At 41.1% G+C, this 21,692-nt stretch overlaps 3 protein-coding genes across 9 annotated transcripts in view; 1 reads left to right on the top strand and 2 right to left on the bottom strand.

Annotated features, from left to right (window-relative positions):
- Positions 1-3,181, bottom strand: part of IFTAP (intraflagellar transport associated protein) — a 39,371-nt gene extending 36,190 nt beyond the window's left edge. For 2 of the 7 annotated variants that reach the window (XM_088166797.1, XM_088166796.1), the window contains exon 1: positions 3,024-3,181. The gene's annotated coding sequence lies outside the window, so the exon portion shown is untranslated. Of the gene's footprint in view, positions 1-2,588; positions 2,903-3,023 lie in introns of those variants that run through there. The other 5 variants (XM_088166799.1, XM_088166802.1, XM_088166801.1 and 2 more) reach the window with 4 other exon arrangements.
- Positions 3,182-3,252: 71 nt separating this feature from the next.
- RAG2 (recombination activating 2) lies at positions 3,253-5,746 on the top strand. Its single transcript, XM_014873525.2, has one exon. It carries the CDS (start codon positions 3,378-3,380, stop codon positions 5,052-5,054), a length of 1,677 nt encoding a protein of 558 aa, XP_014729011.2. The 5' UTR covers positions 3,253-3,377; the 3' UTR covers positions 5,055-5,746.
- A 7,352-nt stretch (positions 5,747-13,098) lies between these two features.
- Positions 13,099-16,209, bottom strand: RAG1 (recombination activating 1). The gene has a single exon (XM_014873522.2). It carries the CDS (start codon positions 16,207-16,209, stop codon positions 13,099-13,101), a length of 3,111 nt encoding a protein of 1,036 aa, XP_014729008.2.
- Positions 16,210-21,692: the final 5,483 nt, after the last annotated feature.

Below are 21,692 nucleotides of genomic sequence, written 5' to 3'. Positions count from 1 at the left end.
AAGTACTAAACACAGTTTGGGAGTGACTCAGTGCCTAAACACTGTCATCTAGTGACATTTCATAAATTAGGTTTACTAGGATCTAGGACAAAAAACAATGGGAGACTTGCTTCCATAGGAGAAGCTAGAAGACAAGGAAGACTATCCAAAGGTATATGAAATGTCAAAAATTGCTATTTAGGTCACTCAGTGTTACCCCTTGTCCCTAAAAGATGTTCATCCTGTTTCTGAAATGATACACCAAACAAAACTGTAACTATGTCCATCTATTTCCATAGTAAGCACATTTCAAATTACATTAGTTAGTGCTTTAAAAAAACACCTCTCTCTTCATTTGATCCTTCTCTAAATGTATCTCCCAATGCATCTATCTAAATTGGAATTCCTTATAATCTCTTCTTGCCATATAAACAACTCTTACCTGAAAAACCTGCTCAGAATACTGTTTGATTTTGAAACAAGCATGGGGAGAATATTAGTTTTCTGCTTTCTGTTAGCTTAGCTTCTAGCTCAGGTCTCTACTGCTTCCCAAATAGGGGCCTTATAAAAGTAACGCTGAGATTCTCATTTATTTGTATAATCCTTAGCTTAACCTTTTATAAAAACACCAAATATGATGAAGCATGACTCAAGTTATCATAACTGGTAAACGTTTATGTAACTCCTCCCTTCTCTTCTCATTTGTTTTTACTCCTTGTAGCATCTCCTCCCCGGTATCTTGCATTGCACCACAACAAAGGCATTTGTCTGTTTCCCTCTGCACCAGCTGTAATGCCAATCCAACTCCTGTTTTGAGCATAAAGCCACAAAAAGCACTTTAAACTCTTTGCTTATAAGGTTAGATCTTCTGGGTTCCCCATAGCTGTTCAGGGTTAGAAGAGCCATGGCCCAAAGGAATCAGCGGTATTGGAAGGTTAGAGTTGGAGGTCAGCATAGCCAAAGAGCAACCTCACTGTATTGACACACTGTAATTAGCAAGAAAATACATGGAAAGCCAAAGCACTTCCAGCCAGTGCCTAAGGAGCTCCTTCTGTCCAAAAATCTCAGAGAAATATTCCCTCCATTACATACTGAACTGTTTGCTTATATATATTTCAAGAAATATTATGAGATGACAAGGAAGCGTGTTTAAGTGTTCTTAACCAGTATGTTCTGTGTGCCTATCAATCAAATAATTTTCACTGATCTTTTCTCCACTGTATCTGCAGATTTTCAGATAGTAACTCGTCAGAACTGAGTACTCCTCAATATTTGGGAAATAGTTTGTGACACTGTGGACACTAATAAATGTCCTATTTGGAGATTCTTTCAGTATATGTAAAAATATAAGATGCATATCAATATGTCACTTAAATTGTTTGCCACTTTTAATACTGTTGTTAGACTTCAAATATAAACCAGTCAAATGTAGAACCAGAGTGGTACAAGATAAAACACTCTAATTTTCTCATAATAGAGCCAAAATTTTTTTACAGCATCTTCATTTTACTTTTCTAAAGATCCTGTAAAACCAAAGAAGCTAAGTAACCAGACAATATGAAAGACAAATGACATCTAATCAAGTAAACCTAACTTAGTGCAAGCTCCTCTGATGATGCCATTTTTGAATACTTGTAAGAAACAAGCAGCAGATTCCTGTTTAGCATATCACCTGAAGGTAAATAACTTCATAAGTCTTTCTTCATGCATAATAAGGACAAAACCTGCTGTGTATACCGACATGCTCAGAAAAGGGTTCACTAATTTAATTAACTTATAACTGAACTTCACCCACAGTGAAGTACTTCTAAAAGGAAATCTAAAAGTAGAAAAAAACTACCACCTTCAGGGCATAGGCATTAGGCTACACAGTGAACAGAACTCAACTCAACTTTGGATGATTCCACAACATTAGACAGCCATTCCATGGATTGTTTTTTCAAACACTCCGTAATGGCTATGCCTGCCCTGTCTGTGTGCTCTGGCCTGAAAACATCTCACCTTTGAAAAACATTCCATGGCAAATCCCTATTTTAGCACAGCAGTTCCCACAGCCGTTTGCAGGCAGGCAGAGCAGCAATATTGTACAACATGGCAATTGATGCAGCCAGTGCCATCAGTTCCCATGTCCTTACAGCGACTTTTCCTCTACACGATGTTGTTCAGATCCCCCCGGGTTTTGATGTCACAAAACTGGAAGACACCAACCCTTCCTTAAAAAAGAAACCCTGTGTGTCTTGTTTTTGTTGTCACAGCAAAATGAAATGCAGCAACAAGGAAAATACGAATCCTAAAGATGTAAAAAACAAAATAAAACAAAAACAACCCCTATATTTTAAAAGGTAGGATTTAGTGGCGCTTTTTTTCTAATATTTAGCTCACACTTTGGATTCGGCAAAGGCTGGGACAGAGAACTTGGACATTTACTAAAGGGCACAAGTCTGCTGTCACCAAAGGACACAGCCAATGAATCAGCCCCTTATTTTCCTCCCTGGTGTCTGTGCTCTCCAAAGCTCTTCCACAGTCAATATCCATGCTCATTACATAAACTCCTTTCGGTCTTCAAACAACCAGGTTTATAACAGGAAAAGATACCCCTTGAAACCTACTCCTGAAAGCGAGAGCAGAGCGCGGAGATGAAAGACAAAGGATTCGAGCACCCTGGCGCTCGCAATCCCGATATCGCGACAGGGCCGCTCAGCACAAGCGTGAGGGAGGCTCAGCCGGGCCCCGGCACGGCTGCCAAGGCAGCGGGCACCTCCTGCTCCTACAACCAGGCAACAAATCCTGACGTTTTCCTTGTAAACAAAAGGCGCAATGGGAAGTGTCCGCGCTCTGACTGCGGGCCCTGGGGCGGCTTCCCGGCCGGCAGCGGCATGGCCTGGAGTCCGCTGCCGTCCCAGCCCCGCAGGACGAGGCTCCCGCACTCGGGGCCCTCCAGCCCGGCATCCCCGGGGTGACAAAAGGGCAGGAAATGCCGGCTTGTGGCACCTCCGGCGCTGCTCCCTCCGCGCCGAGCCCGCCGCCAGCACACGGGCACTCACCGCCGGCGGCTCTCGCAGCCCGCCGCTGCCGATTCCCCACGGCCGGGACGGGACAAGCCGAGCCGGGGCCGGGACACCCAGCCCCGGGCACCCAGGCAGGACTACCGGCCCCAGCAGCCCGCGGGCCCGCGTTCCCGTGGGAGCGGCCCCGGGAAGCCGCTCCAGCGCCCGCCTGCGGCCGCGCCCTGTGCGGGCTCCGTGTGCGCTCAAAACCCCCAGGATACTCGGAAATGGTTCGCGGCTCATGCTAAATCCGCGTCTTGAGACCCAGAAAAGCGTGTATTTGTGGGTTTCAAGGAGTGAACTGCTGCATAACTTCCATAGGATTTATTCAACCTGTGTTAAATAATTGTGATGGTATCTAATGCATGCTTGATCTGTTCGTTTTGGGTTTTTTTTTTTTTTTGTCTTCTCAGCAGCGGTATGGCACAGTCAACAGACAAAATGTCGCTGCAGATGGTATCCACCGCCAATAACTCATCCTTGCTTCAGCCGGGCTTCTCTCTCCTGAATTTTGATGAGCATGTTTTCTTTTTTGGTCAGAAAGGATGGCCAAAGAGATCCTGCCCCACTGGTGTTTTCCTCCTCGATATAAAGCAGAATGAGCTCAAAATGAAACCTGCCTTCTTCTCTAAAGACTCGTGTTACCTTCCCCCTCTCCGCTACCCTGCTCTTTGCAGGCTCAGAAGCGATGCAAGGGCTGATGAGTACCAGTATATCATCCATGGTGGTAAAACACCTAACAATGACCTTTCTGATAAAATTTACTTTATGAGTCTGGTAAACAAAGCTAGCAAGAAAATGACATTCCAGTGCATTGAGAAAGACCTGGGTGGAGATGTCCCTGAAGCTAGATATGGGCACACAATTAATGTAGTTCATAGCCGGGGAAAAAGCGTGACTGTTCTGTTTGGAGGGAGGTCATATACTCCTCTTGCTCAGAGAACCACTGAAAAATGGAACAGTGTAGTCGACTGTTTGCCATCTGTGTTTCTCATTGATTTTGAGTTTGGATGCTGTACATCATACCTGCTTCCAGAGCTTCAAGATGGACTTTCCTTCCACGTTTCAATTGCCAGAGGTGATACAATCTATATCTTGGGAGGCCACTCACTTCAAAATAACACCAGGTCTCCCAACTTGTACAAGATAAAAATTGATCTGCCCCTGGGCAGCCCGGCTGTGACCTGCACCGTCCTGCCAGGAGGGATATCAGTGTCAAGTGCTATAGTGACCCAGATCAGTGACACTGAATTTGTCCTTGTCGGTGGCTACCACACAGACAGCCAGAAACGGCTGGCATGTAACACCATAGTTCTGGAAGATAATAAGATAGAGATTGTTGAAAGTGTGAGCCCGGAGTGGACACCAGATATTAAACACTGCAGAACGTGGTTTGGTTGTGATATGGGTAAGGGGTCTGTTCTGCTGGGCATTCCAGGGGCCAACAAACAAATAATCCCAGATGCAAACTATTTCTACATTTTGAGATGCAAAGGGGCAGAAGAGGACAAGGAAGAAGAATTGATAACACAGACTTGCAGTCAGACATCAAGTGAAGACCCTGGAGACTCCACTCCATTTGAAGATTCGGAGGAGTTTTGCTTTAGTGCTGAAGCCAATAGCTTTGATGCTGACGATGCTGACACTTACAATGAAGATGATGAAGAAGATGAATCAGAAACAGGCTACTGGATCACCTGCTGTGCCAGTTGCAATATTGACATTAACACCTGGGTCCCTTTCTATTCGACAGAGCTCAACAAGCCTGCAATGATCCTGTGCTCCAGTGGGGCTGGCCACTGGGTCCACGCACAGTGTATGGATCTCTCAGAGACCATGCTTCTACGTCTCTCAGAAGCAAATGTCAAGTACTTCTGCAACAACCACGTTGACCTTAATAAAGGGCTACAAACTCCTCAGAAGGTGATGTGCCTGAAAAAGCCACCCATGAAACCGCTGCGCAAAAAGAAAGCCGTGAAGTTATCAACATCGACAAAGAAATCCTTTCTTCGGAGGCTGTTTGAATAGATTTACACTGCTGATTTGTATTCACCTGGGAGGAAATGAAATCACAGGCAAAGGCAGCAATGGTTGAAGCAAAGTGGGTTATTGGAGCTTGAAGTGATTTTCTTATTTCAGTTTTCTCAATGTTTTTGTTAAATTTCAAAGCACATTAATTTTTTCTGTCTCTTATGTGTATTTTTGTAATACCCAGACAAGAACCCCATCCTAGAGGGCACTGTGCAAACACACAGCCAGGCACTGGTAAACTGTGTGCTGAATTTTATGCTATAACTTACTCCTGGTAAGTTAAATGGACCTGCTGGTAGGATAAGACATTATCCCATCTGTGCCTTAAGAACATTATATTGCCCATTTTAATTTTTTATCTTAGTCAGTAGTTCTAGAAATAGTTGACCTAATTTATAGCTGCATTACTCCAGTTTTATATTGATCTAATGAAATAAAATGAGACTAATTACTCTGGTTTTAACCAAAAGTAGTGGTTTAAGTCCCTTGTGTCAGAAATAATGAAATACTGAGATACTGAGGGTCAGTTTTCTGCAGGGACTTCCATTATGGAAAGCTTACATATGGAGCATTTAGTTCTGGATAATTAATTTTTTATTTTGAGAGTTATGGAATGATTATATGTCAGTTTTGGCTACAGTTGTGGAATATAATCTCACAGTAAAAATTAAATTGCATTTTTTAAACTACTGTGATCATCAACAGCTTTGTGTGTGTACTTTTAAAAATTTAGAAAGGTAATAAAGTTTATAATAAAATTGACTGTGTTTTTTCATGTATTCATGGGTAAATCCTAAAGTTTACAAACGGACAGCATGTATGTTTGGGAGGTCCATATGAGGTCAGTCTAGCTTCACAGCCACCCCATGCTGTGAGCTCCCACTGACTTCAGAAGAAATTCCTTCTGATGAACAGGACTTTTATCATTTACTCCAGGTGCTGCACTACCCATTCCTTTCTCTGCTTTCCCAGGGTGACTGTGTAGCGTGTGAAAGCTTAGAAGTGCAAACTGTAGCTCAGAGTGATTCATTGAGCCAGCAGAGCATTGTGAGGGTAGAAACAAATGCGGTTGGCTGCTCAAAACACGAGGAGAAGATTGGATTCAGATTGAAAAGGACATTGTCAAGGTTGGATAGCCCAAGAGTTTACTAAGATTTTTGTGGATTTTTTTATTGGCTATTTGTGAAGCCTCATCATTCTTGACTTTATTTTTTATTTTTGTTACAGCTCCAAACATCTTTTCAGAAAATCAATACCAGCAGCTCAACATTTGTGAGCCAACAATAATAGCTCAGTATTCACAGTCCAACTCTCATGCTGGATCCCTGAATAAAAAAGAAAAACAGGAGCAGCTGTCAGCTATTTGATCACTATGTGCAGACCCTGAGCAGCCACTCCTTTGCAAAGCAGTGTGTGGAGCACAGTATTCCTGTCAACACAGACCTGTCTGCACAGTATTCCCCTTAAAACCACCCCAAGTCAACAGCAAAGAAAAGTAAAGGGCAGCCATAAAAAGTTTCCATTTACAAACTTTTCATGTGCCAAAGAAGCTTAAAGATTGGATTGGGTTTCTAAGGGGAAGTATATCACCCTGATTCCCCTCTCTACAGCCTGATATGGGTATAAATTCATGGGTTTCAATGCTAGCTTCCCATTTCCTTTGTAATTCTACTTTGTGTAAGCTCAGAGTATATAGTGCTATATGTTTTTCCAAGGAGTAAGTTACTATCATGTTCATGAAAAGTCCCTTCAAACTGATGAAATTCAATAGTCAATGACCCCTTTTGTAGGTTAGTCATAGGTCTTAGAGAGCTGAATTGTCATTAAAATAGATCTTCATCATGCACTTATTTACATCAATCAAAAAGATCCACACCTACATAAAAAGCCACATCATCTCAACACCAACAAAAAGGGACAATATACTCACACAACAAAACTCCACCCCTTGCCACTTTGCCATTTTACAGCAACAAAGGACTCCCCACAATTATTGGGTTCCCCATAATTATGGAATTCCCTGACAATACCCAGTCTGAGTTTTTGCCTGTTACCTCTCTCATTTACTGCCAGTATCTCAAGTTCCTTGGACATAGCACACTGCATGACAAATTTGTCTGCTGGTACAGACAAATCAAAGGATGGAAATATTTTGCAATGGGAAAGCTCAGCCCTGGCCTAGCAGAAGTGACACGTAGCCTGAGATAAAGCCTTGTGGCTCAGGCACTGGTGGTGTGGTTGCTGCATGTTGGGAGCAACTCTGAATTTCCAGAGCTGACTCCTGCAGCTGCAGTGACTCCCTGAATCCCTGGGAGCTGAGAGCAGATGCTCAGCCTGTGGCAAGCACACGCACACATTGTGACCTCTTCCACCTCCTACCTGAGCTGTTGTTCTTTACTTAACACTGTGGCTATGAAAAAAGCAATTCACAGTCAGACTTTATGTTATACCTCACTGGGCCCATAACATAAGTGTATTGTATATTTGAGCTGTGTTTTTTTTTTTAAATGTATGGTTTATTTGAGTAGGAGGGGAAAATTGCTTGTTTAAACCATGTCCCAGATTCACAGTGAAAGGCAGTACAAGCAGCATTAAATCACATCTCAGACACTGTAGCTACTGCAGAAAAAAAGAAGTTGTAAGTAAAATAGAAAATATTTGAAAGGACTTGAACTTCAAGAGATACACAAACTTCAGCCTGTAAAGAAGACACTTGACATAGCATTCAAGACTGCAGAAAGTACCTAATTTCCAGAGCCATGTACTTCAAAGGCATTCATTGTCTTCAAAACCAGCTAATCAATACAAGATGTTTCTTGCTCAGGCAGGTTAGAATTAACAGGTAAAATGAAGTAGATTTAAGTGCAGAAGTAAATCTCTATTGTATCTGCATTCAGTTAACCTGTGTTTTTTGTAACTACAGTAAGCAGCATCAGGGTTCCCAGATACATTTTAGTAACACTCTACTGCTATTTTCAGCTTCTAGGAGAAGAATATATGGATTTTACTGCTATTGAAAGGTGCTAGGACCTTGAAGTACCTGATTAATTTACAGGAAAAGCACAGCACAAACTTTACTGGTAGCACTAAAGCATGTGTTGTAATTCAGAGTGACTCATTGCACCAGTAGACCATTGAAAGGAGTGGAAATAATGCAAGCGGGAGCCCAAAGCAGAAGGAAAATATTGAATTCAGACTGAAAAGGAATTTGTTAAGTTATTTACTGCTGGACCCTATGTATTAAAGACAGAAGGATTGGCTTACTTTGTTTTCATGATTGGTGGCTATAGCTCCCTCCATATTTGATTTCCTACCCTATTGCATTTCAGAGAAGACTAACTTTGGGGAAAGGCTTGAGCCTTTGAAAATCAAACTCCAATTTGTTGTCTCTGCTTCAAAAACTGCAGAACTAGAGCCCATTTTTACTTTGGAAAAAAAAGCTTTGATTGATAAACTCTCCAGTTTGATAAAGATCTCCAGATTGATAACGTTGATAAAGTCTCCAGTTTCTCAATGCACAAACATGTAGAGGAAGAACAGGGCACTGGCCACTCCACAGATGTGCAGGACCTCCTTTGTACAGGTGGTAGTTACTCTTCCACTTCCTCAGAATGCCCATCTCCAGGGGGAGAATATGAAAAATGCCCCTTTCTCCTGATGCTTCTAGAAAAGCTGCTAATTAAATGCTGCCTAATGTGTCTTTTTGTATCATGGGCAATGTTAAGCTTGATGAAAAAGGTACAAAAGGTCCTTAAACACTTAAGGAAACACTCAGTAGTTGCAGTTGGTCAGCTGCTTGACAATTACTCCCTGTCCAGTCCCCTAAAGCAGTACTCTGAAGAGCTGTGACAGGCCTCATTATTCTTCATCTTAGAATAAAATTCGGGAAAGTAAAATTCAGTCAGTTATTACACATTTAGGAGTAAAAGAGTTATATCATCCTAATTTACCAGAAAACTGTCTGAGGCTTAGGTTTCTGCTTTATATGGGCTCTTTTTTTTTTTTTGCACCCAACAAATTTTTTACTGGAGGTCAGATAAAAAAGCTAAGTTGGTGATATAAAGTCCAGATATTAGATGTCTGGTTATCTGATTACACAGGGAATCAGGTAGATTAATTTGCTCGTCATTAGTTCCATCCAAACCTGTTGGCTTACATAAATCTCTTAGCCTGTAGATATCATTGTGAGGAAGAAAGTAAGTTTTTCTGAAGTAGAATAAAGCTAAGCTACAAATAATGGACTGAAAGGGAGATTGGAACTAATCTTTACATCTTAACCTCTAGTGAGGAGCCAGACCTTGATGCAAAAGACACTTAATGTATTAGCATGGTGATAACAGTGCAAGGCTGATTTTACATAAAATCTGGGATGGTATTTGTAAATGAACCAAAAGACATTTACAGACTAAATAAAACTGGCTTTATATCAGTTTAGTGTTCTGTCAAAAGGTTGCCTGTGAGGAAGGGTGCTGAAAGGACTGCTGAGATTCAGAGAGTAATCTTCATTTGTGTTAATTGAGTGACTTCCAGAACAGGGCTGGAATCACAGCTGCCTCTGGGTATTAGAACAGCCTAACTGTGCAAAGCATCCACAATTTAAATGAAAACTAAGGCTACCACCAGGAAATTATGTGCATAGTTGAAAAACTGTAAAAAATAAAAAGTCAGAAACTTCAATATTTATAAGACCTTTATTTATTGGTTTAATGAAATAAGAAACTGTAATACAGTAAGAAAAAGTAAAATTATGAAGCCATGCAGTAAAATAAAGCAAATAACTCAGTGTAGTCAGAAATTAGATTCCTGTAAATATCTAGAGTTTGTTTCTGAACTACCTGACTAAAAATCAAAGCTGATTTGTTTAAAGGCAATAGAATTATTCCTGTGACAAAGAAAAACATGTGATAGCAGAATCGTGGCAATTCACAATACAAAACCCTGGAATAAAACAAAATAAAACAAAACCAAACAGAAGAAGATACATAATGTGATTCTATGAGAACTACAGTCAATACAATTTCAGAACAAGTTAACGATTGTTTACTGTGAATTACTGAAGGATTTTTACCAGTTATTAATGTAAAAAAGAGAATGTGAAGGTTTGAAAGAGTACCATAAATAGAAGTCTCTCCATATTTCTAAAGTCTCTTCAAGGTCAAAAAGCTTAACAACAGGCTGCATAACCAAATGATGCACCTGTCTGCAGTCAGGATTTGTTTGCCTTCTACATGGCTGTGTGCATGCAGCATCATTATTTCAGCTCTGTTTACAAAAGCTTCACTTGCAGGTACCTACCCTTACAGTGAATGTTCTAATGAGCTCAAAATTCTCAACTGATTTACAGAAAGATGGCAACAATGGGGAAATAGAAGATTAAACTAGATTCAAGTCTGAACAAAAACAGAAAAGGAAAACAAATAGTAGTACCTCTTTGTGTCAGCTATCCTGCCCAGAGCTGGTAGAGAGTGAAATGTGACTTTACAGTGTCCCCACTCACATTTTGTTCACTTTGATGAGTTCCCCCAGGATGCAAGGCTTGTCTTAAGAAATCATAGTACAAGGATCAAACTTACTCAGCCCTTCCAAAGACAGTGAGAGCAATGACTTGCCGTTACATTGGCAGTCTGCTAAATTGAGTTTGGAATTTGCAATTAGAGTTCACTTAGAGTCACTGAAATTACAGGTGCAAAATTAACAAAGTCTGGTCCCTCACTCCATGACACATCAGTAACAATCCATTGCTATGAATGAGTTTGGATTACTTGAAATTCACTCCTGTGCAAAAGACAATGAAAAGTGTATATATCACTTAAATGAAGATCACCATGAGATGAGTCAAGATTGTTAAACAAACCCCTGATTCATTCAAGCACACTCAAGGATACAACATAAGATAAAACAGCTGTCCCAAATATACTTAGAGAGAAAAAAGAAGTGTGCAACTGTTTGTGTAATGAAATATATGCTGACCAAATATGAAAACTGTATCTGCAAAACTATAACTGCTAGAGAATGTTCTTTTATACCTGCTATTTACACTCTCTAGGAAACAACTCTATTTGTGGTCTGCATTTACTGGTAAAGAATGATACTTATGTAAAACTAGTTTTTATATGCTATATAGGAAATACTTGTTTTCAAAGAAATTTTTTTAAAAATTAATCTATAAATGAACCCTCAGTAAGTGCAGATATACATGATACACCATACAGAAAATGCTGTAACCTTCATGACTGCTTAGAAAAAAGACGTTATTTTCAGCTGCATATTTTGACATTGTGTTATATTATGTTTAAAGATATCATGTTAAACTTAAATCCTAAATTACAGACTATTTTTAAAATAGTGATTTAATTAGTTGAAACCAAAAGAAAGGTATAATTAAAATAAGATTAATATTTTTACTAATTACTACTCCTTAATTCTATTTTTTAATTGTTCATAAATGGTAAATGCCAGATCCTTAAAGATATAGTAAACAACATGAACAAGATACTACAAAAGAAACCTCAGACCATTCGGTTTTTTAAATTCATTGTTCACTTACACTCAGAAACCAACTTCTGCCACTTCAAATGGCAAAAAAAAAAGTGGATTCTTTTAGATCCGTGCTTTGATTGTTTCCGCATTTAATCTTGTTTCAAAAACATTGCTCCAAACCCTAGCCACAGATACAGATCTGAAAGGCTAGGTGATTTGGAGGCATCTCAGGTACTTGAGTATGTTTCATGAATATGTCAGTGAATTAAAGTCATAATTACATGAATTATGAATATACTAAATATCACATCACAAAGACAAATACCAACTAAACGCCACCGTAATAGTGAAAAATATGGCATGCAGAAATTTCAAGAGAGTTTATTGCTTTTTAACTAGTCATGTAAGCAACTATCTTTGAGGTTAATAAATATTATCCCTCTCTTACAGATTTGGAAAATGAGGCTGTGCATGTGGTATATCCCAGGTGAGAAAAAGTACCAGTATCAGATATGGCTGGAGCACACAGCAGCAGCCAGGGAAATGTCCTACTGGCATGTATCTGCTCAGGGTAATAACCATCTCCTGAGAAATGGGACTGCTGTGACTAAACTCACCTGGTAAAACTGTGCACCTGCTGGTATTAATGAGGATTTACTGGTGACTTCAGTGAGGCCAGGAATTCATGCAATAAAACTGTACTAATGCAAATTGTACTATATACTGAAGTTACCATAGAAGTCTAAAATGCTCATGAAGCAATAAGCTACACAGCAGAGCTTGAATGTACTTTATATAATGAAGTAATCACAAGGTACTGTAAATCCTGATTTAGGAGCACAAGTTTGCCTTTCAGAGTAAACAGGCTATGATAAAAATGTCTTTTAAAAACTTCAGCTACCTTTCTTATATCTTCATATAGTAAGTTAGCATGATGATACCATCATCTGCTCCTAAGCAGTACTACAATATGTATGTTAAATAATAATATTTCTAGAGTATGTGCCATCAAAGTTTGCATCTTTAGGAAGTATTATCTACAAAAATAACTGAACTTTATCCCAAAACAATTATCCAACTGTCTCACTGATGAATCTTTACTTATAAAACCCAAGGAACCATAAAGAAAATAATCAAGCCCTCTTAAAAAGTAAATAGCAACCAAAAAAAAAATTCAACAAAATGCAAACAAAACAAACAGCAATGCTCCTTTGCAGCAACTGTCACAACTCTCCACAATCATATTCCCTCCCAACTAAATCTTGCCATAAAATCTTGTTTACTTTGATTTTATGCCTTAGAAACAATATGACCATAACAGAACAAAGACCCTTCTTTGCAATTTTTTTCTGCTTTCATCTCATATAACAACTGGTAAATGCACCAGTGCATTGCCTCTTGGAAATACTCAACACACACGGTGTTTATTAAATGAACTCCTCTCAGCACCTCAAGAGGGAGTGTAAATTCCAGACTTCTCTGTACCTCTACAGGTTTGAAGAAGAATCTGACTCCTTGCAGGGAGACACCATCAAAACCCAGCACCAAAGGTGCTGTACCTTTAGAGTTCTTCTGAATCATTGCTTTCCAAGACATCCAGTGGCAAGGAGTCACCTAAACTATCCCCTGAATCAATGGTGAAGCTCTGGCTTTTTAATGTTTTATGAGCATTCATGAACTTCTGGAGGTACTTGGAGGTATAGAGCCAGTGGTGCTTCAAGACATCCTCCAGCTCATAGACTTTGGACTGCCTGGCATTCATTTTTCGGAACCTCCTGAACAGTTTGTTTCCAGACTCGTTTCCTTCGCTTGCCCAGGCCCCAATGGACCCATCTCTTTCAATGATTTCGGGGACATGAGCAAGTGTTTTGTGGAAATAATTTGTAATCTTGCCCTCATATCTGTACTTGAACTTTGTAGATAAGAGCTCTGCAAAACGCTGTGAATTGTAGCTATACTGGCACAGCAGTTCTGGGCACTCCTTGGCAGGGCATGAGGATCGCCACACTGGCTTCATCTTCAGATAAAGGTCCATTAGTTCTTTTAGGGCTTCATGCCTTTCCTCACATGTTATTAATTCACATACTGCCTCTACAGTCTCTTTGGACATGAGCTTTCTAGCAAAATTTCCGCTCATCTTCAACATAGGCTTCAAGTTCATCTTCTTCCTGAGGTGTTTGTCAAGAGTCAACTGCCACCTCTTCCTCTCCTCCTTAGACACGTCAGGATTCTTGTAAAGTTCCCCAATCTCCATCTGGAAAATCCTGTAGAATTCTGTTGCATTGCCAATGTCACAGTGCAATGCATCTATGGAGGGAACAGTCTCAATAAAAGGTTTGGCTGAAACACCCTTCACTCTGTGACGGAGCTCATCCACAGACTCGTGGTAGGGGTTGGACCTCCATATTTCATACCGCTCCAGATTTTCAGCGTGGCTCCTGGTTATGGAGTGGAAGACCAGGTTCTGGGATGCCTCCAAGCGGGTGGCATCACACAGGGTACAAATGTAAGTGGAACCTGAGGCCTCCAGCCCTTCCACTTCCCGCACGAGTTTCTCATCATATCCTGTACCCCTAAAGACGAATCTAAATGTTCTCAGGATGCCTCCCATTTCAAGCAGCAGTTCACTGTTTTTCATAGCCTCTCTTTCTGCTATGAGGGGGCTCAGGATTGCTGTCAGAGTTTCGTGATCTGATTCATCAGCCAGCATAAGGCACAAGGGCTTACAGCACAACTCTGAATTGGGCTTTACTTCCTCAAAGATCCTCTTGCTTTCGTTCCCATGTGTTATAGAGATGTTCATGACTGTGAAAGAAAAGCGAACAGCCTTCTCTGGGACAGCAGGCCCACTTCCATGCTTCTCACTGACATCTCCCATTCCATCACAGGACTCTTTTATTACCACAGTGAAGGGGCCATTCAAATAGTCGTCCAGGTTTTTTGCTTTCATACCTTCCAAGATCTCCTCCTCCATGTCCTTTAAGGCACAAACCAAGGCTGCATCATATCGGAATCTCTTTGCAATTGTGTCTACTGGGTAATCATCAACTGAGAGTGGCAGTCCTGATAGTCCATCTATAATTCCCACTTCTGTGTTAGTGGATACGTTTTTCAGGGGAGGATTCCACTCAAATGGGTGATAGCCTGGTAGGAGGGCTTTCTCAGCAGTGCGAAGGGCATGCAAAGGCTGGAAGATCTGCCTGCCAGTGACAGCTTTTACTGTTCTGTACATTTTATGATACTGACTGCAGCTGAGAAACGTGTTGATTCGGATGGCCAGACAGACAGCGGGATGAAGTCCAGATCCCCTCCCTTGCATTATAGCCTCCAGTTCATCTGCTTGTTTGTGTTCATTTTTTGCTCTCAGAGCCAGCAGGAACAAAGTCATGCATACAGCCTTTATATCACCGCCCTCTTCCTTCTCAGCAAAAGCCTTGACTTGACGTTTCAGTTCCCTCAGACGATGTTTCTGAGCTCTCCTCGTCAGAGACAGGAGGTGCTGCCTTGGTCGGCCACCTTTATTTATGTAGCTGTGGAGCTCTCCCTCTTTCATCTCCTTGTGGCCAGAGAGGTGTTGGCCATACTTTCCATGCAAGATCTCCTCATCACATTCCTTTACAGGGCATCTTATACTCAGGTTATCGAGGATGTTCAGGAAGGATTTCACTGGGGTTACCAGATCAGTAGGAAAGCAAGGATACCAGCAGGAGGGGCAATAGCTGCCCATAACCCTGATACATTTAAGGATGCAAGTTCTGCAAAACAAGTGTCTGCATGTTGTTTCCACCGGATCTGCCAAAATATGATCACAAATCTGGCAAGAAATGGATTTAATGAAATCTAGTGGGTAATCAACCGCCAGCAGCTTGGTGCTGAGATGTATATCCTTGCAATTGACAATCTCTTTCATTAAATTTTTGTTGTTTATCTGTGCTTGGTTCTTTACACCTCTGTTTAGCTGAGCATGTTCCCTGGTGGTTTTGGCACGTTTGCCACGTTGTACACTTGGAGGCTGGCTTTTTCTCTTGACTCCTTTTCTGGTAGTATGGCACACATCACAGTTTGGGGAATGGGGTTTCCACTCCATTGTGCTGTTCCTAGGAAAATATACTTCACATGGAGTATTACTGAATTTGCTATGTATAATACTCCAACAGTTGTGACAGAATTGAGTGGGATGGATTGTATCAACATCCCCTCGCACATCAATCTTGAAAACCTTAGCAATAAGGTCTGGCCAAGAGGTTGCTGTTTTTTCTTTCTTTCTCAGAAGCCTCAGAGTTTCATCATCCACTGGCCCATGCACTGGGTAAGTTTTCTTGTAACAATCAGTTTTAAATGAAACTCCACAGATGCGGCAGAGATGCTTCAGATTGTTCTGATGAACTCTATTGTCTTGTATTTTCACGGCATGGGCATCTTCCTCAAGTGCCTGCCTATTGCTTGTTGACTCCATCTTTTCTCCTCTTGGCACTGCTTCATCTTTATGCAGAATGAATTCTTCGTTTGAAGAAACAGCCTCTTCTGCCTGATCTTTGTTTATGTGCTGGCTGTCATCAGAGGGTGTTTTTTCAAATGATGGCAATTTAAAGAGCTTGAATTTCCATTCAGAAAATTTTGTATACGTATGCTGAAGTTCTTCAGGTAGGTCCATTTGTGATGCTACTGGCATCTGCAATCTCACAGAAACCAGATCACCTGAGAAATAGAAATATGTATGTTAGCTTATTTTTAATAATAATGCCATGATTTTTAATAGAACAGTTCTAATTACTTTAACTAAGAAATACTTTGAAAGTCATTACTCATCCAAGACATCTACTGAACTGACGGGCCCAGAAAAGACCATCCACTCAATATATGAGATTAATTCCCAGATTTATTTTGACTTTGATCCTGAGGATCACATGTCTATTTGACCACCTGTGCACCTCACATGAAGCCATTATTCATCCTGTAGTAAACATCCAAATCTGCCCCTTCCTTCTTTTGCTTGACAGAGCTTACCAAAAGTAAAGCTACTATAGGCAACAGCATTACATTCTGAAAGTTGGTGATTTTTTTTTAATGTAAAACTGAACTCAGTTGGTGTCTGAAAGGTAGAATTTTGTGTGTTCGTGCTCTTATTATCTAAATTGGCAAACCCACCGCTCTCATGTTACTTGTTAGTTCTGAACCTGGTCAGAAGTGTTTCAGACATGGCATTCCACATGGGCAGAGCAGCACACAACACTCAATCCCAGTGCAGACTTTATTCAGGCCCCAGTTTTGTAAGGTACTTTAGCATGTGCTTGATAAGTGCGAGTAGCTCCATTAAAGCAAGAGGAGTGTATCCTCTGTTGGTGCAAAGCACTACAGTTCCCTCAACTCCAGAGGGGATACAGCAAGGCATACTGGCTTCAGATTTGATCATGAGAGAATATTCATACCTTGTACATTAGTCATTCATGTAAGGACTTTGCTGAGATCTCTCTGTAAGGATTACTGACACTGGAAATCTGAAAATGTCTGTGTAAATTTGACCTTAATTTTTTAGCTTTCATAGAGGTGCAGCCAAAAGTAATATCAATGTGGTTTCCATGGAAATACGGTGTGTATAAAAATAAATACAAGACTTTTCACCTCAAACACAGAAACTTTTTGCTACTGCATCAGACCCAGAAAATAAAATTGTTTAGAAACAACAAGAGCGACTAACCTATTTTTCATAACCTGGCTATGAGAAGTGCACAAGGTAAACAAAGAGTATAGAGAAAAAATCAGTTATGTTTTCTGGCTTATTTTGCTTTTACTGCCCTGGTTGGTGTAAGTAACAAAAATAAGGAAGACTCTACTTTAAGACAATGTACTAGAACTAGAAATTACGTAGCTGTGATTTCCTTTACTGATTTTATCATCACTTAGTAATGCACATAACTTGCTAGAAATCTCAGTTTGGTATCTTTTCAGAAGGTGTCCTTCATTAGGTAATACATCCAACTCATGGTCCAAAGTGATGATGCCCAGGGTTTCTGAGATTATTTAATCTATAACATTTCAATAAAGCATCATTTCAGTACCGCCCTTCAGAGTCTGTTGGGAAAGGACTGCATTCATTAATTAAGTTCCACATCCAGGATGACATACCAGTCTGATTAGCTCTTTCCTGAAGAGCTGAGTTTTACTTTAAAATAATTCATTAGGCTTGGCAACTAAAATTTAGGTTACTTTTTGTCCCAGCTTCTCTTCACTCCATCCCACTGAGAGCAAGCTGCCCATACCACTGTCCCCATCTGCCCACATTGCTCCATCCAGCTGCCTGTACTCCTAAATATCTGTGTCTGCACTGCACTCCCCTGCTGTCCATTGCTGATCCAGCCTGGCAAAGAGTGTACTTGTATTCTGCTGTTCACAGATCTGTGGGGTGCAGCTGTGCACAGATGTACTCAGAGCATTACTCCTGTCTCACTTTCTTCTCTGCATCTTGTGACAGACTTGGTGAAATTTATGCTCTGAGCAGTAACCCATTTCCCCTGAATAGCTCTGTGTTCCTACCACCTGCAGAGTAATTGAATACTTAGGTGTCCTATACTGCCCATAGATCCTTCCTCTACATAACACCCTATGCAATTTTGTGTAATTTCACCATCACCAGCAGCACCTTCAGAATCTCTTAAACCATGAGTAATGCCTCTTCAGGACGATATCAAAGTCATTGTAAAGAAACAGCCAGCACAAAGTACATTTAATGCAAAATACCTAATACTTTCTCTGCTCTTCTGACCCTTTGAGTAAGTGCCACTGCAGTGCCATACTCATCTCCAAAGCCATGACCTGACTCTTGCTACTAATCACCAGCTCAAATGAATCCGACAGGGTTTACCCATGCTAAAGGAAAGTTCAAGCAGATTTTTCTTTTTCCTCTTTCATTGAATATGTCCTGCAAGAAATGAATGACACAGACGCCCTCTCAGGTTATCAAAGCTTCACCTTCTGCAGTAGTTAATTGTTGCCAACAGGCTACTCATCAAATGCTTTTGAATTGTCTAGCTCCCAGGCAGTGGAGATTACAGCAGCTCTCTTGGGAGAGCAAGAAATATTCCCAGTGCTAGGAATGTTTCCTGTTACTCATGCAAAGTGTGCCTGTGTTCTGTTATTCTAGTTGGGGGTCACACTGAACAATCTTTTTTCAACCTTGCCTGCCCTGCTCAGATTCTTACTGAGGGAACCCCAGGCATGAATCTCCAGCAATGGTTATTTAATCAACTCAAACAGTTGTGTTCAGTATTGCCTCTTTTTCTCTTGAAAAGGGAAAAGAAATGCCTTTTTCCCCCCAGATTACAGTATTTCATAGATTTCTGAAGACAAGCAAGATTGCAATACTTTTGTTCACATCGAGGAAGACTTTGCTTTATGAAAAGGCTCACCAAAATGAACAGAACAACCTCTGAAGTGAGGAAGCACATATAAAATCATTGACCTGCCCATTAAACCAGGACAAGGAACCGACACTGGGATGTCCTACAAGCATCTGGGATGCTGTCATTAATACTGCTAGCCTACCTTCAGCTCGCTGTCAGTGTGTAGAGCTGCTGCTATGTCTGCCCAGTTTCTTCCAAATGTCAACCTTGTTTGCTGTCTCTCATGCATGCTCTCACTCTTTCTGTGTTCCCTCTGCTTTTTAAAGGCACTGCAGTGCTGTTTGTCTCACTTATCCCTCTCCCTCCGAGTTCCCCGTACAACACCGGTGCTAACCACAGTTTATTTGAACTGAACACAATACAGAACTCTCAAATCCAGGTGGCACCTGGCAATTTATGAGGCTTAACCACAAAATTCACATAAACAAGGTCGTCTTGTGTGAGACTCCTGGGCTCTGAGATAAGTATGCAGGCTCTCTCTGAGGGGCACCTGTGTTGTTTTATAACACAAAGTTTGCATTTAGCTTTCTTCTTTATAGTTTCATAACTGGTTTCTTCACTGTTAACTCTCTGAGAGGACAACCTAGTCTTGGTCACAGTGATGTTCCACATCAAAGCTATTTCACTGAAGGCCAATGTCTCACTTCCCCAGACAACCTTCTGCAGTTTGGTTCAATGACAACAGGGATCACAAAACGTCTGTGCTTTTGATACCAGTATTTAATTTTCACGGATATTACCTCTTTAGTAATGTGTATCTGGGGTCTGCAAGGCCCTGGGCAGGCAGGACAAATCAACAATATAAAAGTTAGTTGCATAGTTATTGAATAACTAGGTATTACACCAGGTATGGGTCATAGGTGACCACAAACAGTGGCCAGTAGAGTCTTTTTCCTGAAAAGCCAAGAAGAAAACCTATGCTTAGTTTCCACAAAGCAACTGACTCAAAAACTGACTCAAAGTGGAAAGATGCTGTCATATAACAGCACCCTGAAAGTTTTCAGTCTCCACACACAACATTGTGGAAAAATTCTAGTGATCCATCAGGTCTTTTCAAATATGAATGTAAGTTCATGCTCCAGAAGTAAGAATTTGCAGAAAATAGCAGAAAAACTACATAAACACCCAGGCATTTCCCTTTTTCTAGAGACTTTGTGATCCTGTAGGACTCAAAATCCATTTCTGACTTGTGTGCTTTTTCCTGAGGGAGGCCACTGTCCTTACACTGTTCAGGATCTCCCAGGAAATGAATGTCTTACCTGACAGTGTCTGATGTCAGCCAGAAGAATTAGCAAAAGTTGTAATACTTGATATTTGCTATAGCTAAAATAGGTGAGAGGACTCAAAGTCTTTTATCTACTCAGATCTTACAATGCTTTCAGCTCTTAGAATCATAGATGCATCTAGGTTGGAAAAGGCTCTTAAGATCATCAGGTCTAACCACAAACCTAACACAGTCCACCACTAAATCTTTTCCCTAAGTGACACATCTGCATGTCTTTTAAATATCCTCTTGGGATGGTGACTCAACAAGTTCTGTGGCCAGCCTTTTCCAATACTCTTCAACCCTTTTCATGAAGAAATTTTTCCTAATATGCAATGTAAACCTCTCCTGGTGCAACTTGAGGCTCATTTCCTCTTATCCTCTTGTTACTTGGGAAGTAGCCCGACCCCACCTTGCAATGTCCTTGAAAGGAAGGCAGTGTAGAGAGCAGTAAGGTCTCCCCTGAGCCTCCTTTTCTCCAGGCTGAGCAACCCCAGCTGCATCAGCTGCTCTTCACAAGACCTGTTTTCTAGACCTTTCAGCAGTCTCATTGCCCCAGCACTTCAATGTCTTTCTTGTAGTGGGAGGTCCAAAACTGAGCACAGGATTCAAGGTGCAGCCTCACCAGTGCACAGTACAGAGCAACAATCACTGCCCTGGTGCTGGTGGCCACACTATTGCTGAAACAGGCCAGCATAACGCTGGCCTTCTTGGCCACCTCATTTTGAGCTGACTGTCAACCAGCACCCTCAGGTCCTTTTCCAGCCATTCTGACTCAAGCTGTTCTTGTTATGTGATGTCTTGGAGAAGTGGTTAGTCCTGAGTCTTTGTGCTGCACGAGAGGCTAACAGCACCTGCAAACCAGTGTAAAGATTCATGCCAAAGCAAGGAATGTCTGGAGAAAGGAAACAAAGTACTTATGGAATATGCAATGCATGGAGAAAGTGAAAGGGTTTCGAGACAAATACTGATATCCTTGCTCAGATTCTGACACATACAAAACCCTAATATGAAATGAACCCCAGTCAGAAACATCTGAATGGGAGTGTCACGATAAAGTAGAACAGAAGCCCTAGATGTCATTCCAGGCCAAGGCAGTGTGGGACAAGGATGTCATGGCTGAGGCATTTCTAGACATCTGAGAACATGAGATAGCTGGGGCCTGAGCTCACTACTCTGCTCTTTTGCCTGAACTTCCTCACAACCCACCTATTTTTTGCTATTCACTCCCTAGCACTTGGAGAGACCTTTAAAAAAAAAAAAAATCAGATCGAGCTGCAGTGCCAGATATCAATCAAAATCACTCTCTGCAGTCACAGACTGATTTCCTCTCTTATCTTGAAATGGCAGGCACAGCTCCCTGACAATATGCATTGTTAGGATGGAGGAATTTGAGGCTCTTTGAGAAGTTTAGCAGATCTCTCCCTCTGGGGTGCTTATTCAAAACTTTGCCCGGGGTAGCTGTCCCGTCCCCCCGGGCGCCTGAGTTCC

Source organism: Sturnus vulgaris, chromosome 6 (genome assembly GCF_052056855.1).
Source record: "Sturnus vulgaris isolate bStuVul1 chromosome 6, bStuVul1.hap1, whole genome shotgun sequence".
NCBI lineage: Eukaryota > Metazoa > Chordata > Aves > Passeriformes > Sturnidae > Sturnus > Sturnus vulgaris.
This window is presented reverse-complemented; position numbering and strand designations above follow the sequence as displayed.